The sequence below is a fragment of the Bufo gargarizans genome, chromosome 2, assembly GCF_014858855.1.
Source record: "Bufo gargarizans isolate SCDJY-AF-19 chromosome 2, ASM1485885v1, whole genome shotgun sequence".
Classification (NCBI taxonomy): Eukaryota; Metazoa; Chordata; class Amphibia; order Anura; family Bufonidae; genus Bufo; species Bufo gargarizans.
Window position 1 is genome coordinate 698587277 of NC_058081.1, and position 17648 is coordinate 698604924.

Consider the following 17648-nt stretch of genomic DNA (forward strand, 5'->3'; position numbering starts at 1 on the left):
TAGTGAGCTTATCGTATAACTTGTATTGCCATTCACTTATTTATATATTTATTCATTTGCTTATTTTAATAAATTGATTTTATTATTGGCCCAAATATCAGTGAGGGCCCAGTTGTTGCATCATATATATTTTCCTTATGTAGAGTGGGTGGAGCTATCCAGCTGTGAGCACCACGCTTTGGTGCAGCTTCATTACATTTTATATCCTTCAGACTTACGTCATAAGGTATTTCAGGAACATCACTGTACTGTCTTGGCTGGACACCCCGGGAGTAGATCCACTGTCGATCTCATCTCGCACAGATTTTGGTGGCCGGGGCTGTGTAAGTGTGTTGCGGACTTTGTGTCAGCCTGTGGTACCTGTGCACGTGCTAAGGTGACACATACTCAGCCTTCTGTTACCCATCCCGTCCAGACCTTGGATGCATTTGTCCATGGACTTTATCACGGATTTACCGAATTCTTAGGGAAAAATCGTGATCCTGGAGGTAGTTAGGGTCTTGCACAGGTGTTTGTCGATAACATCGTGAAGCTACATGGCATTCCCTCTGATGTGGTGTCTGATCGGGGGACTCACTTTATTTCCAGATTCTGGAAAGCGTTCTGTACTCGACTGGGGGTACAATTGTCCTTTTCTTCGGCTTTTCAGCCTCAGTCGAATAGACAGACGGAGCGCACCAATCAGAATCTGGAGACTTACTTTAGATGTTTTGTTTTGGAGAACCAGGAGGAGTGGTCTTCATTCTTGTCATTAGCTGAGTTTGCCATTAATAACCGTAGACAGGAGCCCATTGATAAGTCAACGTTTTTTGGGGCATATGGATTCCATTCACAGTTAGGCACATTTCCAGTATTCCTGAGGAGGAACGATTTTCCTCTTCTTTATCTTCGATTTAGCGGAAAATTTAAAAAAAAATGAAAAGGCGACAGGAGACGTATGAATGGTCCGGACCTGAGAGTGGATGATTCTGTGTGGCTGTCCACAAGAAACATTAAGCTTAAAGGGGTTGTCCGGGATTGGGGACTTAGGTTTAATTGTTTAACAAGGACATAAATATCTTCTACATGACTGTCCTACCTTCCCCATACTTTTCTGATGCCCCGTATTCATTAGACAAATTCTCAGCCGGAAGTGAGTCTTTTCTCACATTCAATGACGTACTGGGTCCCTTCTGCAGAGCGAAGCTGCTTCTTCCGCTTTGCAGGGAGCCCGGTGACGTCACCATCAGCCGCAGGCATTATGCAGAGCACTCGGCAACAGATCGCGCTAAGCCACGCCCCTCCGGTCCAGTGACGTCACCAGGCAGGGCGTGTTCACAATGGAGGCAAGGGAACTATGCTAATTAGCATAGTAAACGCCTCCAATGCAGGCAAATGGGGCGGCAGGCTAGAGATAGAAGCAATACTCGGAGGACTAAGCCAGGAGGAGTTTGGGAGTTTGGGGGCGTTACTAAGGCGGGGAGAAAAATGTGCAGCAGGAGGCTAAATATGATTCAAGGGGGGTGGGTGCATGGAGGACATGGCGATGTGCGGCAGGAGGCGGAATAACAATGAGGGGGCGGAGTCACGGCAGAGAGGAGAGTCGTCTGAATGCACGTGATGCCGCGCTGCACTGGGACCCACAGTGCAGAGTGGCAGGAAGTTAGACAAAAATAAACAGAGATGTAAACAGTGCGTGGGGGACTGTCGGAGCCGTTTAGAAATGGCAAAAATACCTTAAAACATATGGGGGGGTCCTAGAATCACCTGTTGACAGTGAGTACACTTAAAAAAAAAAAAATATTGATCCCGGACAACCCCTTTAAGGTACCTTCTTGGAGGTTGGGCCCAAGAATTATTGGTCCATATAGGATCACTGCCATTGTTAACCCTGTAGCTTTCCATCTTGAACTTCCTCAGGCTTTGAAAATTCATAATGTATTTCATAAGTTGTTGTTAAAGAAATGTGTCGAACCTGTTGAGCCGTCCTCTTGCCTCCCGCTCCTGTCATGGTGGATGGTAATTTAGAATTTCAAATAAGTAGGATTGTGGACTCTCAAGTTCTCCATAGATCCCTCCAGTATCTCGTCCACTGGAAGAGTTACTGGCCAGAGGAGAGGATGTGGGTTCCAGTGGCCGATGTTAATGCAAAACGACTGGTGAAGGCCTTTCACAGAGCCCATCCTGATAAGGTCGGTCCTGGGTGCCCGGAGGTCACCCGTAGAAGGGGGGGTACTGTCATGGTCCCTCAGGTGACTGATGTCATGAAATCATGGAGATTGGCTGAGCGTGGAGGAATCTAACAGCCTTCTTGATTTCTCTCGACTCAGTGTTGATAGGGTTAATGACCACCTCCATTTTCTCAGCTGTTGCTCAGTGGTCATTACTTCTACCCTTTATAAGCTCAACACACCCTTCTGACTATGCGGTTGATAGCTTCATTTTGGTTTGGCTGAGCTGGTGTTAGATCCTCTCTGGTGTTCCTGTTCTTCCATCTATACAGAAGTTAAGTGTCGTGTTTGTTTGTATTTGTTATATTCCTTGTTCTTGTATCTGGGCCTGAGACAGAGACTTCCATTCGTCCATCTGGGGAGGAATGGGTTGTCTCTGGCTTATTCCAGGGCCTTATAGGGATAATAGGGCCTAGGTATCCTGCATATGAATATTCCTACCTTCAAGGTCTATTCATATTGATAGGTAGTCAGGGCCTGGATTAGGGTTGTCTAGGAGGTGACCTGTTTCTTCCCTAGTTTCCAGGCCCAGTTACTGTTCCCCTTCCCTCCTGTGTTCAGTGTGGAGTCCCCCCCCACACACACACACTGATCGTGACAGATGTCCCCACCATTCTAATACACTGTACCTGCACTAAACTCCCAACAGAACAAGTAGAGATGGCAGACATGATTGTATTAGAATGCAGGAGACCTCACATGGTGACCCTCCAGCAGCAGCCATTTTATGGACAGAACCTCTGTATGGATGTAACACCCCGGAGTGGTGTTACCACTCCTACACCCTGCTACTATCTTTAATGGTCTAACCTAAATTCTATCTTATGTATTTCTGTCCAGGTTCTCTACACCGTGCATTCCAAATCTTGTTATGCAACTTTTTTATTACATATAATGTGCCTGGTTCACCAGCAGGTGGCAGTGCAACTGGCAGAGTTATAGTTAGAGAGAATGGAACTCACCATTCCATTATCCCCCCTTTGGGCAGAAGTTGGCCAGTCCTGTTTCCTGCTGGAAGGGTGGGGCAGAAGTTTCCAGTTATATTTAGTTTAGTTCTAGACAGGAGGAGTGTGAGCAGGGGCATGCCCAGTCACCCTAAGCTCTGCTGGCCATTAAGAAAGATGTCTGGAAGCCATAGGGGCCAGAGGAAGAGTTCTTCAGCCACCATAAGAGAAATCAGCAAGAGGAAGAAAGAGTACTTCGGCTGAAGAGAAGTGTTACTAAGTGTCAGGAGGGGAATAGCAGTGGACGGCGCCCCATCCGAGGACACCAGGACAGTCCTAAAGTACAGAAACCAGACAAGCAGAATTTAGTGCAGCTTAAGGAAAGAAAGCAATGTATTTAACCAAGCCTGTCAGTACAGCAGAGAAAGGGAGCAAGCAGAGTTATTGAAGAAGCCTGCCAGCTTATGCCAAAGCCTGCTGGGACCAAGATCAAGCCTGAAGATTGTTTTGGATGAACGTTTACTCAAGTAAAGCTGCTGTTCAACCACATACAAGGTCTGGACTCGATCTTACTTTTATCCCTCAATTATCTTCCCCTTTTTTTTGCTTCGGAGCCAAAGCCTGGGGTCCGGCAGTATCCAGGTAGGAGCACCGTGACACATAAAGAGACATATAGGCCGCACCACACCACCCGGCATTCCTCCTACACCTGGGACACGATAGGGGCCTGGGGGGGGGGCGCACGTTGCATGGATAGCTAAAAGAGCATGCCTTATGAAATATAGAAAATGGTGCCGAATTCTAACAAATACTATACTAGTAAGTGTCATATAACCACCCCACAAACATATTGGTCAACAGTAGCCAGAAAGTGGACAACTCCTTAAATTAGCGTTCAAAGTGAAATTACCCGTCACACAGCTAGACAGTTAACCCTTTCTGACAGAACCGCCCGGTAAGGCGAGTCCAGGTCACCGGGTGAGGCGAGTATATTTTATTGTACGCGGCAGGGAGGGTTATTGCAATTTGTGCTCATTTTAAACACACAGCACAGTCCCATCCAGGTTTTAGGGCCCAAATCCATGGACTACAGGAGTCTTTGACAGCTACTTGTATTTGGGAAGCAGGCACCACACGTTTTCTATGCTCGCGGTATGTTTACTGCAGTACTTTGTACATCGCATGTGCGGTAGTTACCTCTAGATGCCATGGAGAAAAAGCATGTGGAGGAAACGCGCGGGGAAGACGCTCCGTGCTGCATCTAATATATCTGCCCCCCTCATATACCGTAGCCACATGTAGCTGCTGAAGAGCGAAGGTTTATGGTGTGGTGACTCCAGACGGGGGGTGAACAGCAGCGGGGCGGTCACAGCTAAGTGCTGATCCCGTATAGGTTTATCACCATTTGACACCAGATGTTATGAGACCAGTGGCAGCCATGATATCCAAGGGCCCGGACTGTGCCACCAGTTACATTTACCTCTATTTGGACATGTCTCCCGCCTCATCTGATGTTTTTGATATTTACTGTAGATTTTCTATATAAGATAAGGGAACATCTTGGCCGGTGCCTTCTATACTGATTGTTATGCCCTCGCGCCCGCTCTGCATACTCCAGTTGTCCGCCACCTTTTCCATATGTGAAACAAGCAGCAGGGGGCACACCTATAAGTATGATAGAGGAGTGCAGGCCTTGGTATCAAAAAACCAATATGAACTAAACCAAGAGAGAAATACCACAACTAGGCCGCACCTCCAAAAATAAAACATAATTTATTAAACCACTAATGGGTAAAATCATGTACAAAAATACATCCAGGGTTAGGGTCCACCATGGACAATCAATATATAACATTATAACAGCAAATGCCTAAAATCTGTCAAATAATATACTTGTCAGAAACACAGTGGTGGCACATAAGGAATGAAGACCCACAGGGGGGAAAAGAAAACCCCCACGCGTATGGCTAGAGCATATACTAGCTTCCTCAGAGGTCCACGTGAATATGCATTAGCGTTTCAACATTATAAACCCTATTGAATTAATCAATTGACAATTGTAGCTGTGATCAAATACATAAACCAATACATAGAGGAGGAACTAGGGAGGGTGCACGTGGGCATTACCTGGATTCTCCCTGGTGCATTGTCCGAGCGCGAGTAGAGGCGCTGGTGAAAACCGGCATGCTGGACAAACAACCGCGCGTGCACAAGATGGCGCCCCTGGGCGGAAGTCGACGCTGCGATGCGTTCCAAAAGGCGGCAACACATCATGGCCTCGCCAACGCCGTAGAGCGTCATGCCGCACAGATGCATCCCTCAAATGGATTGCCGAAACCAAGGACGGCACTATTAGTTCCGGTGTAGAAACAGGTCATAACAATGTAAGACTGACGGCAATTAGGAACCCACAATTGCACGATGTCATCAAGGAGTATAAATGAAGAATTCATGAGATCACAATGGTGTCAAAGCATAATTCCGTATTCTGTATAAATCAATCAAAATAACCCCATAATCATGTGCGAAGTATAATGTTACATAGACAAAATATGCAGTTCGTGAAAAAATATATATAAAAAGTGAAAGAATCTAATAAAGAATATATATATATATACACAATACAAAATTGACCAAATAAATAAAATAAATCATTCCTCATTAACGTAATTACATGAATGAAACAAATCATGGATTAAGTCCCACCGTTTTTATTTATTTAGACTACTTTACCAGGCTTATATCTATAGTATATGTCTCATTACTCCCTAACTACACCGTTCCTATACTCTTCTTGTGCCCTAGGTATTAGAGCATAACTCTGACAAAGGCACCAAGCTGTAGAATTTAAAAACTCAATGAGGGGTGCAAGTATACAGTCCAAAACTATACCTTCCCACCAAAAGTAGCGACAAACCAAGGGGGGTGACGGACCATGCACCAGAAAGAGGGGGGCCAGAAAGCAAGAGCCAATCAATGCATATATAAAAGTCATATAGTTAATGAATAATGCAAAAGGGACAAATACTCCATCATGATAATATGTAGCAATACAGATCCGTAAAGTAGGATATAACGACCTTGAGGCTGAATGCGTACAAGTGACCAGAAATGATATAAAGTGCTGAGTGCCGTTCTATACACGTAAGTCCAATCAAACAATAAGTCCTGCGTCCATGTGTTGCCAGGCCCCTCAAAGCTGGAAAATAAAGACAACCATAAATATAAAGTGCAATTAGTGGTTAATGGTACATAAAGCTAGTCTATTGCTTTCCATTCGGCCAGTCTAAGAATAGAAATCTATGTATAAAAACCAGTGAAGGTGAGTTCCTCATTTAGGCCCCTGTGAGGTTGAATATCCACCTTGATTCAGATCGGAGCAATCTCTGAGAGATATTTGTGCCCCTGATATTACCATGAATTGAATCCAACCCCGCTACCCTTAGGTCATCATACCTACCTTCATGGCAGTCCAGAAAATGGGCCACCACCGATGTTAAAGGTTTTTCCCCTTTACTTCTATCCCGTGCTGCCAACCGAATGTTGGATGTGTGTTGCTGTACTCTCTTCCTCAGCTCCTGCATAGTCTGACCCACATATATCCTGTTACAGGGGCACAATAAGACGTAAACTATATTCCTGGAGCGACAGTTGACATAATGTTTTAAATTACTCTACAATTGTCGCTATGGATGAAGCTGTCCGAATTCAACATAAATTGGCAGATATTACAGTCGCCACAGGGGTATGTACCTTTCAACGTACCACCGATTCCCGTGGTACCTCCTGGGCGTTGAAAGTGACTGCACACTAATGTGTCTTTTAGATTAGGGGCCCTCCACGCTATAATCCTAGGTTCATTGTCGACACGTGGAGCAAGTTTACGGTCTGCTAAAAGTAGGGACCAATGGGTATTCAAGATTCTGTAGAGGTCCGACCACTGGTTATTATACCTGGTGATCACTCGTATTTTATTGTCCTGGGTTCAAACAAGTCCTCACGATTGGATTCCTTAGCTCTTTCAAAGGCCTGGGATATAACCTTTTTGGGGTACCCCCTCACCTGTAATCGTGATGACAGATTTTGTGAGGCTTCCTTGAAATCACTTAAATTAGTACAATTGCGTCGTAGGCGCAGAAACTGGCCCCTAGGTATGCCTTTCTTCAGGTGAGTCGGGTGGAAACTTGCATAGTGAAGTAGGTTGTTGGTTGCAGTACTTTTTCAGAACAGGGATGTCACAATATGGGAATCCTTCAGCCTAATTTGGAGATTCAAGAAATCCACCTCCGATTCCGAAATTTTATATGTTAAAAATATATTCAACGGATTCTCATTAAGACAGCCAATGAATTGCTCACAATCCTCCCTTGATCCCTGCCAAAAGAAGAGGATGCCAACCCACCACATGATCCCTGAACTGGTCCACTGGGTATACCCGTGTGGCCTCCCACCAACCTAAAAATAGGTTGGCACAGGAGGGCGCACACCGTGCCCCCATGGCTGTGCCAGAGATTTGTCTATAGAATGTACGATCAAAAACAAAATAATTGTGCGTCAACACAAATTCCAGTAGACTCACTAAAAAAGTGTGGTGGACTGGATTGCCAGTGGCGGAGTTGGACAGAAAGGACTTGACAGCAGCTATTCCATCGTTATGGGAAATGTTGGAGTGTAGTGATTTAACGTCACATGTGATTATCAAAGTACCAGGCGGCAGGACTACATCCCTCAATTCCTGTATGAGCTGCATAGAGTCACGGATGTATGATTTAAGGCCCAGAACAAAAGACTGTAAAAAGAAATCAAAATACAGGCCTGTTCACATAGGCCCCCAGTACCCTCCACAATGGGGCGACCAGGTGGATTGTCTAAATGTTTATGGACCTTGGGCAACATATAAAACGTGGGTGTAATAGGGCAACTCACCTCCAAAAATTGAAGTTCCCGCTTAGTAATAATCCTCATATCAAAGGCCCTTCTTAGAAGCTGATCCCATTTTTTCTTGAACGTTATTGCGGGATCTGATAGAATAAGGATGTAGAAGACTCTATTACCCAATTGACGTTTGGCTTCATTCATATACATCCCCATATCCCACAATACCACGTTCCCACCTTTGTCCGCTTCCTTAATTACAAAGGATTTATTGTGTTGTAGTTGTCGGATGATATTGAACTCTGTCGCAGCCATGTTTCTACCTCTAATGGTGTTGTTCCTTAATTTCCGGACTTCTTGTAGGACTGCTTGAAAGAATAAATTAATATCAGGAAACATACTAAGTGATGGCGTGATGGTAGAGGGTTTAGATAAATTAAAAGGTCTCCTACCCATGCCACTCTCTTTTTCTCTAAGCAGGTCCATCAGCTCCAGAAAGACTCCACGTTCATCCTCCGCAAGTTCCTTTAGTAATGTCGGTTGAGCATAAAGTAATTTGAAACACAATTGCCTGCAAAATAAATATACATCTTTAACAAACTCAAAATTATCCAAGGTGCTCATAGGGGAGAAGGACAATCCTTTCTGCAAAACCAGTCTTTCTTTTTCTGACAACACATGGGGGGAAAGTTTTATAACTGGAGTGATCCATTATCCTGCAGTTGTTTGACTCCTACACCCGCTTCCTGTGGAGTGGTAAATGGCTGTTGCCCCTGCAAAGTTGGGGTCCCCTTTTTCTGGGATTTACGCAATCCCCTCCGAGTTCGCTGTCCTCGCTGTTTTTCGGATAAAAAATCCACATCACTATTTAGGTTGGCGGAGGTATGAGCAGTATACTTCATGGTTGTATCATTTGGATGGTTACCCTTTAAGGGTGCCCGTGTGTTACCACTGTGTTTCCACCTAAAGGCCTGTTTTCTCTCAAAATCACCTCTATCCCGATGGAATTTAGATTTTTTGCCCATCATAATCTCCTTATCAAAATTCTCCAAAGTCTCCTTAAGTCTAGCATAAAATATGTCAACTTTCTCCTTATCATGTTTCCATTTTAGACTCTAATTCCACAAGCCTTGATTTAGTCCGCTGTAGAAATTCTTTATCCTATGCAATTAGCATGTCAATGAGAATCCTAGAACATTGTAAAAGTCCCTGTTCCCAAGTCTCCTTGAACTCCGCGGTGACCTCCCAAGCCGGAAATTTTTGCACCCTCAAGCCCCTTGGGACAATGGAACATTTAAGGTACTCCTCCAAACTTTAGATATTCCACCAAACACGTGTATATAGTTTGTGGGTATCAATGATCTCAGAAGTCAATGATCTAAAATCACCACCTGTATCAATAAGACCATCCTCATGGAACAACGCTGTTGCCTGCGATATAAATAAAAATAATAATGGTGGGAATTAATCCATGATTTGCTTCATTCATGTAATTATGTTAATGAGGAATGATTTATTTTATTTTTTGGGGTCAATTTTGGATTATATATATATATATATATGTAAAAGCAAAAAACGGAACAGCACCTCCTGAGACAAATCGCAGGTGCAAGCTACCCGGCAATAATACAGCAAACAAATAAAGTAGCAGCACACCCCTAAATGCACTAAGACTGAGTGAACAGGTGAATGTGTGAACAGGGTCAAATACATGACGCCAATACTTACTGCAAAGCAGTGAAGAAGCTCTTAGCGCATATTATTGATCACAATTATGTCGAGCCCAATACCAGACGACAAAGTAGCTTCTTATCAGGTGGGACCTACTCTAACACGGAAGGTCCAGCTCCATTGTTACTCTGATTAAAAACACCAAGGGGTGGGGGACGGGCGGGGAGTGCTAAGTTCCAAAGGGGGTGCCTGGTCCTCTATAATATACATAAAAGCAAAATCAGAGTAACAATGGAGCTGGACCCTCCGTGTTAGAGTAGGTCCCACCTGATAAGAAGCTACCTTGTCGTCTGGTAGGGGGCTCGACATAATTGTGATCAATAATATGCGCTAAGAGCTTCTTCACTGCTTTGCAGTAAGTATTGGCGTCATGTATTTGACCCTGTTCACTCAGTGCATTTAGTGGCGCGCTGCTACTTTATTTGTTTGCTGTAAATATATATATATATATATATAAGGAAAATGTATGGCAGCACCAATTCACAACGCAAATAACGGGTGCTATGTCCAAGGGTGTCACTGCTTACCCACAAAATGTAGACGAAAACGGACAGCACTTCCAGTAGAACAAGTGGTAGTTTATTGGGCCACAGTGGCACAGTGAGAAAGGCTCTCTGTTTTGAGCCGAAACATCGCCTCACTGTGCCACTGTGGCCCAATAAACTACCACTTGTTCTACTGGAAGTGCTGTCCGTTTTCGTATATATATATATATATTCTTTATTATATTCTTTCACTTTTTATATATATTTTTTCACGAACTGCATATTTTGTCTATGTAACATTATACTTCGCACATGATTATGGGGTTATTTTGATTGATTTATATATAATACGGAATTATGCTTTGACACCATTGTGATCTCATGAATTCTTCATTTATACTCCTTGATGACATCGTGCAATTGTGGGTTCCTAATTGCCATCAGTCTTACATTGTTATGACCTGTTTCTACACCGGAACTAATAGTACTTTCCTTGGTTTCGGCAATCCATTTGGGGGATGTATCTGTGCGGCCTGGCGCTCTGTGGCGTTGGCGAGGCCGTGATGCGTTTCCGCCTTTTGGAACGCATTGCGGCATCGACTTCCGCCCGGGTGCCAACTTGAGCATGCCGGTTTTCACCAGCGCCTCTACTCGCGCTCGGACAATGCACCAGGGAGAATCCAGGTAATACCCACGTGCGCCCTCCCTAGTTCCTCCTCTATGTATTGGTTTATGTATTTGACCACAGCTACAATTGTTAATTGATTAATTCAATAGGGTTTATAATGTTGAAACGCTAATGCATATTCACGTGGACCTCTGAGGAAGCTACGATATGCTCTAGACATACGCGTGAGGGTTTTCTTTTCCCCCCTGTGGGTCTTCATTCCAATTAGTGGGGAATATTCCATGAATTGATGTTTTGAATGAGTATGTTTCAATAAATAATGTTTTATTTTTGGAGGTGTGGCTTAGTTGTGGTATTTCTTTCTTGTTTTTTTCCATGATATGTGATGTTCTGAGGACACATTCACGGGATAACGGCATTTCTTCTACCAATCTCTCCCATCAGAAGTTTGGGGGAAATAAACGCACTTTCCAGCAGAATAAAAAATCTGCAACAAAATCCACCTCTTGTGGCCGTACCCGAAAGAGAGACTGACGAAACCCAATTCACCGAACCTCAAGTATCAGAAACATGATTTACACAGAATGAGAAAAAGCATTTTATTAAAAAATTCTATCATGATAGGATGATGGGGGTGACTGTGCGGCTGTGTCACACATAATGTACAGAGCAGATGATGGGGGTGACTGTGCGGCTGTGTCACACATAATGTACAGAGCAGATGATGGGGGTGACTGTGCGGCTGTGTCACACAATGTACAGAGCAGATGATGGGGGTAACTATGCGACTGTGTCACACATAATGTAGAGAGCAGATGATGGGGGTGACTGTGCGGCTGTGTCACACATAATGTACAGAGCAGATGATGGGGGTAACTATGCGGCTGTGTCACACATAATGTACAGAGCAGCAGATGATGGGGATAACTGTGCAGATATGTCAGGAACGCTTCATGTAGGGCTACTTTCACACTTGCGGCAGAGGATCTCAATACTGGAATTAAATGGATGCATTTTGATTTTGCAGGTCAGGATGCATCGCTTCCATTAGGATGCGGTTGTGTGAAATCAAAAAACGGAAAAAAAAAATAAAAATCATCACTAAATACATTAAAAGTCAATAGGTGAAAAAAACGGATCCGCCACCATTGACTTACATTGTTTTCAGTGCTGGATCCGTTTTTATGACCGGACACAAAACCGCAGCTTGCAGCAGGTTTGTGTCCGCTCACAAAGCGGAATGCTGCCGGAACGGAAGACATTCTGATGCATCCTGAACAGATCTCAAAACCAGAAAACAATCCAAGTGTGAAAGAGGCCTAAACCCTGTTCTGTGGAGGGGACACAACTATAACGGCCTCCTGTGTAAAGTAAAACCCCCAATGTCAGCTTATGTTTACTTACAATCATTGTTCTAATATACAATATTAATACGGCTTCTCTTTTGTGTGAATTTTCTGATGACAAAGAAGTTTAGCTTTTTCTATAAAACATTTCCCACATTCTGAACATGAATATGGCTTCTCTCCTGTGTGTATTCTCTGGTGTATTATAAGATTTGACTTCAAACCAAAATATTTTCCACACTCTGAACATAAATATGGCTTCTGTCCTGTGTGAATTCTCTCATGTATAACAAGATGTGATTTCCTTGTAAAACATTTACCACAATGTGAACATGAATACGGCTTCTCTCCTGTGTGAATTCTCTCATGTATAAGAAGATCTGATTTATCTCTAAAACATTTCCCACACTCTGAACATGAATATGGCTTCTCTCCTGTGTGAATTCGCTCATGTTTTACAAGATATGATTTTTGGGTAAAACATTTCCCACACTCTGAACATAAATACAGCTTCGCTCCTGTGTGAATTCGCTCATGTTTTACAAGATATGATTTTTGGGTAAAACATTTCCCACAGTCTGAACATGAATATGGTTTCTCTTCTTTGTGACTTATCTCATGTTTAATAAGATATGATTTATCTAGAAAGCATTTTCCACATTCTGAGCATGAATATGGCTTTAGCGCTGTGTGAATTCTCTGATGTATAAGGAGACTTGATTTTTCTGTGAAACATTTCCCACACTCTGAACAGGAATGTGTCTTTTTTCTTGTGTGAAGTCTCTTATGTATAATAAGATGTGATTTCTGGGTAAAACATTTCCCACATTCAGAGCAGGAGTATGGCTTCAGCCCTGTGTGAGTTCTCTGATGTATAAGAAGACTTGAATTTTCTGTGAAACATTTCCCACATTCGGAGCATGAGTATGGCTTAAGCCCTGTGTGAATTCTCTGATGTATAAGGAGACTTGATTTTTCTGTGAAACATTTCTCACACTCTGAACATGAATATGGCTTCTCTCCGGTGTGAATTCTTTCATGTTTAACAAGATGTGATTTCCTTGTAAAATATTTCCCACATTCTGAACATGAATATGGCTTCTCTCCTGTGTGACTTCTCCCATGTCCAACTAGATATGATTTCCTTGTAAAACATTTCCCACATTCTGAACATGAATATGGTTTCTCTCCTGTGTGACTTCTCCCATGTCTAACAAGATATGATTTCCTTGAAAAACATTTCCCACATTCTGAACATGAATACAGTTTCTCTCCTGTGTGAATTTGCTCATGTTCTACACAGTATGATTTATTTCTGAAACCTTTCCCACATTCTGTACATGAATATGGCTTTTCCTCGGTGTGACTTTTCTTATGACTGTCAAGATGTGATTTCATTATAAAACATTTTCCACATTCTGAACATAAATATGGCTTATCTCCTGTGTGAATTTTCTCATGTTTAATAAAACTTGATTTGTCTGCGAAACATTTACCACACACTGAACATGAATATGGCTTCTCTCCTGTGTGGAGTCTCTGATGTTTAATGAGACTTGATTTGTCTGTAAAACATTTCGCACATACTAAACATGAATATGGCTTCTCTCCTGTGTGGATTCTCTGATGTTTAATGAGACTTGATTTGTCTGTGAAACATTTCCCACATTCTGAACATGAATACGGCTTCTCTCCTGTGTGAATTCTTCTGTGCACAGAAAGAACTGAGCTTCTTGTAAACAGTTTTCCACATTCTTCACAATGAAACCTTTTACTTCCTTTCTGCCCAGTACTTGTGGTTACAATCTGAGATTGGTCAGGAGAAGGTTCCTCATGATTAGGAGGATTATATGACAGATCTGGACTTGTGGTTACAATCTGAGATTGGTCAGGAGAAGGTTCTTCATGATTAGGAGGATTATGTGATAGATCTGCACTGTGAGGTCCTGGATATCCGATCAGTGTATTGAGGTTTCCTCCTGAAGAACGCTGCATGTTGTCCTGATATTCTTCTTTATGATCTAGTGATAACATGACGTTTCCTTCAGAATTCTTATTGGGATTTCCTGTTAGGATTAAAAATAGATTTCATGATTTCCTATTCAAACCATGAAGTTGATAAATGTATTTCATTCCAAAAAGGCTGGAACACAAGTTTTGGGATATGACAAAAGACATGTCTTACCTAGGGTTGTCACGATACCAAAATTTTGACTCAATTTAGATACCATAAAAAAGTATTGCGATACTCGACACATGACAAAAATAAAACACCGAAAAAGCAGCGTGCATTCCACATTTTATGGAACGTCTGGACCATAATAGAACAGTCCGATCCTAATTTTTGTCAGGACAAGGTGACTAAAAAATGGCAAATTGCGCGGCATTCACCACATAGGAGATATTTTTGAATACTTTAATAGTTCGCCAGTTTTTGGGTGTGGCGATATGTAATATTCATTTTTTTTTGTTTTACTTTTTATTTCAAGGGGTTCTGCACTTTAATTTAACTGATCGGCGGGGATCCGACACCCGGGACCCCCGCCAATCAGCTGTTTGAGAAGGCAGAGGCGCTCCAGTAGCGCCGCAGCCTTCTCACTGTTTACCACCGGCCCACTGACGTCACGACTAGTATCCCCTAGCGTGGGCGCGGCTAAGCTCCATTTAAGTGAACAGAGCTTAGCCCTGCCCACGCTAGTTGATACTAGTGGTGACGTCACTGGGCCTGTGGTAAACAGTAAGAAGGCTGCGGCGCTGCTGGAGTGCCGCTGCATACTCAAACAGCTGATCGGCGGGGGACCCAGGTGTTGGACCCCCTCCGATTAGAGGATAGATCATCAGTTAAAACAAAGTGCAGAACCCCTTTAATAACTATTTCCCCCCATAGGGGCTAGAACCTGGGATCTTTTCATCCCTTGTCCTATTCCCACTAATAGAGATCTATCAAGGTGACTAGGTCCTCACACTCTCCCTGCTGCACTGTGCATAGTGCACACAGCAGCAGGGAGCCGACTATGGCAGCCAGGGCTTCAGCAGCGTCCTGGCTGCCATGGTAACCGATCGGAGCCCCATGCTTACACTGCTGGGGCTCCAATCAGAAGCTGCCACTTCCACCAATGATTATAATAGTTCTAATACTGGGGGGGGGGGGGGGGGGTGCACTGCGCCACCAATGATTCTACTTTATAACACTGGGTTGGGGGGGTGCGGGGCACCTGATGGGTTAATAGCAGCGGATTGCAGCGCGCAGCCATAGAGGCTAGGGAATAGGATATGGCCGGCACCCGCAACCTGCGTTTGTATTCAGGCATAAGCTATATTCATTGGTGGCGCAGTGGCCACAGCCCCTCCCCCCTCCTCCCTGCTATCAGTCCATTGGTGGCAGCGGCACAGGGGGGAGGGACGGCCTCCTTCTCCCCTGTGCTGCTCAGGAGAACGTGGCACGCGCTGAGAGGGAATGGGGTCAGTAGAGAAGGTAGTCAGGAGAGAGGTACAGAGACTGGAGGAGGTGTGGGGTCAGTAGAGAAGGTAGTCAGGAGAGAGGTACAGAGACTGGAGGAGGTATGAGGGAATGGGGTCAGTAGAGAAGGTAGTCAGGAGGGAGGTGCAGAGACTGGAGGAGGTGTGAGGGAATGGGGTCAGTAGAGAAGGTAGTCAGGAGAGAGGTACAGAGACTGGAGGAGGTGTGAGGGAATGGGGTCAGTAGAGAAGGTAGTCAGGAGAGAGGTACAGAGACTGGAGGAGGTATGAGGGAATGGGGTCAGTAGAGAAGGTAGTCAGGAGAGAGGTACAGAGACTGGAGGAGGTGTGAGGGAATGGGGTCAGTAGAGAAGGTAGTCAGGAGGGAGGTGCAGAGACTGGAGGAGGTGTGAGGGAATGGGGTCAGTAGAGAAGGTAGTCAGGAGGGAGGTGCAGAGACTGGAGGAGGTGTGGGGTCAGTAGAGAAGGTAGTCAGGAGGGAGGTGCAGAGACTGGAGGAGGTGTGAGGGAATGGGGTCAGTAGAGAAGGTAGTCAGGAGAGAGGTACAGAGACTGGAGGAGGTGTGAGGGAATGGGGTCAGTAGAGAAGGTAGTCAGGAGGGAGGTGCAGAGACCGGAGGAGGTGTGAGGGAATAGGGTCAGTAGAGAAGGTAGTCAGGAGAGAGGTACAGAGACTGGAGGAGGTGTGAGGGAATGGGGTCAGTAGAGAAGGTAGTCAGGAGGGAGGTGCAGAGACTGGAGGAGGTGTGAGGGAATGGGGTCAGTACAGAGGGTAGTCAGTAGAGAGGTACAGAGACTGGAAGAGGAGAGGAGCATATACAGTGATGGAGTCACTGGAGACACTGACAGAAGCGCTCACCGACCTCTGTGTCCACACTATTGGCACTAGCAGGCTCTTGCTCCGAGTCTTCTAGGTGCCCCTAAGACCCGATACTAAGCCGAGTGTCCAGCCTGGACCATGAAAGGATGGAGAGAAGATCCTGGATAAGATGTCTCTGTGCAGTCACATCTCCCTCCGCTCCTGCACATAACACAGGGGTCACTGCCCGGAGTGCTCCTTTACTGCAGCTCTAAGGTGGAGCCTCACCTGAAGAAACCTCCCAATTCCCTTCCTCCATTCATGATTCCATACCTGTGGTCACATGGACTGGAATGTCCTCCTCCACCTCACTCTTACACGGGGGATCGCCCATCATCCGCTCTTCTTCATCCTCCACTTTCATATCAGTCACATCTTCCCCCTGATTTGTCATCTGTAACAATTCAGGACAATACAGCAGACAGGTGGGAAATCTAACAGATCCACATAAGAGACCCCCACCATCTATGACCCCTCTAAGACTGCAGGACCCCCCTATATAGATGTGTATAGGGCTCAGCTCCATCTACCTGATGGTTCTCTGGGAGCTTCTCCTCTGGACCGTCCTGGGAACACAGAGGACGGGGACATCTCTCGGGGGGACTTCTCCTCCCGGAGTCAGAACCTATAGGAGATAGCACACAGACTGTATTATATATGAGAAAAGGCACAAATATAACGTGGCTCACCCGTGTCTGTTAGTGTGGTCAAGGTGCTCTGTTTTGAGGATGTTTCACCTGATCATCCAATATAATAATTGCATAATAAAAATAAAAATAAAACAGGCACTCAACAGCTGGTATGTCTATAGTAGAATATTTATATAGTAAAATTTCCCATAAAAATAAAAAACATATAAAATATATTCATGGAAGCACTGCTCTTGATTTAGCTTATCTGTGGTTAACAAGTACTGTTGGGATTCAGAAAATTGCTTACAATAAATGCATTGTGATATTAATAAGTGACAATTTGTGAAATATAAATTATAAGAAAAATATAAGATAAATATTAATCCTTGTGGAAAAAGAAAAAAAGATAGATGGTGATGAACTGTGTCCATATAAAATTGTTGTAGCAACTTGTTTTA

General features: G+C 44.2%; 1 protein-coding gene across 1 annotated transcript; it reads right to left on the reverse strand.

Moving 5' to 3' along the window:
• Positions 1–11699: 11699 nt before the first annotated feature.
• Positions 11700–16888, reverse strand: LOC122929009 (zinc finger protein 260-like). Its single transcript, XM_044282412.1, has 2 exons — positions 16832–16888; positions 11700–14285 (listed from the first exon to the last, which is right to left on the reverse strand). Exon 2 carries the CDS (start codon positions 14251–14253, stop codon positions 12301–12303), a length of 1953 nt encoding a protein of 650 aa, XP_044138347.1. The 5' UTR covers positions 14254–14285; positions 16832–16888; the 3' UTR covers positions 11700–12300.
• Between the last annotated feature and the right edge of the window lie 760 nt (positions 16889–17648).

Excerpts from the sequence above, each read along its gene's own strand:
- LOC122929009 (XM_044282412.1), bottom strand. The coding sequence starts at position 14,253 with ATGTTATCACTAGATCATAAAGAAGAATATCAGGACAACATGCAGCGT.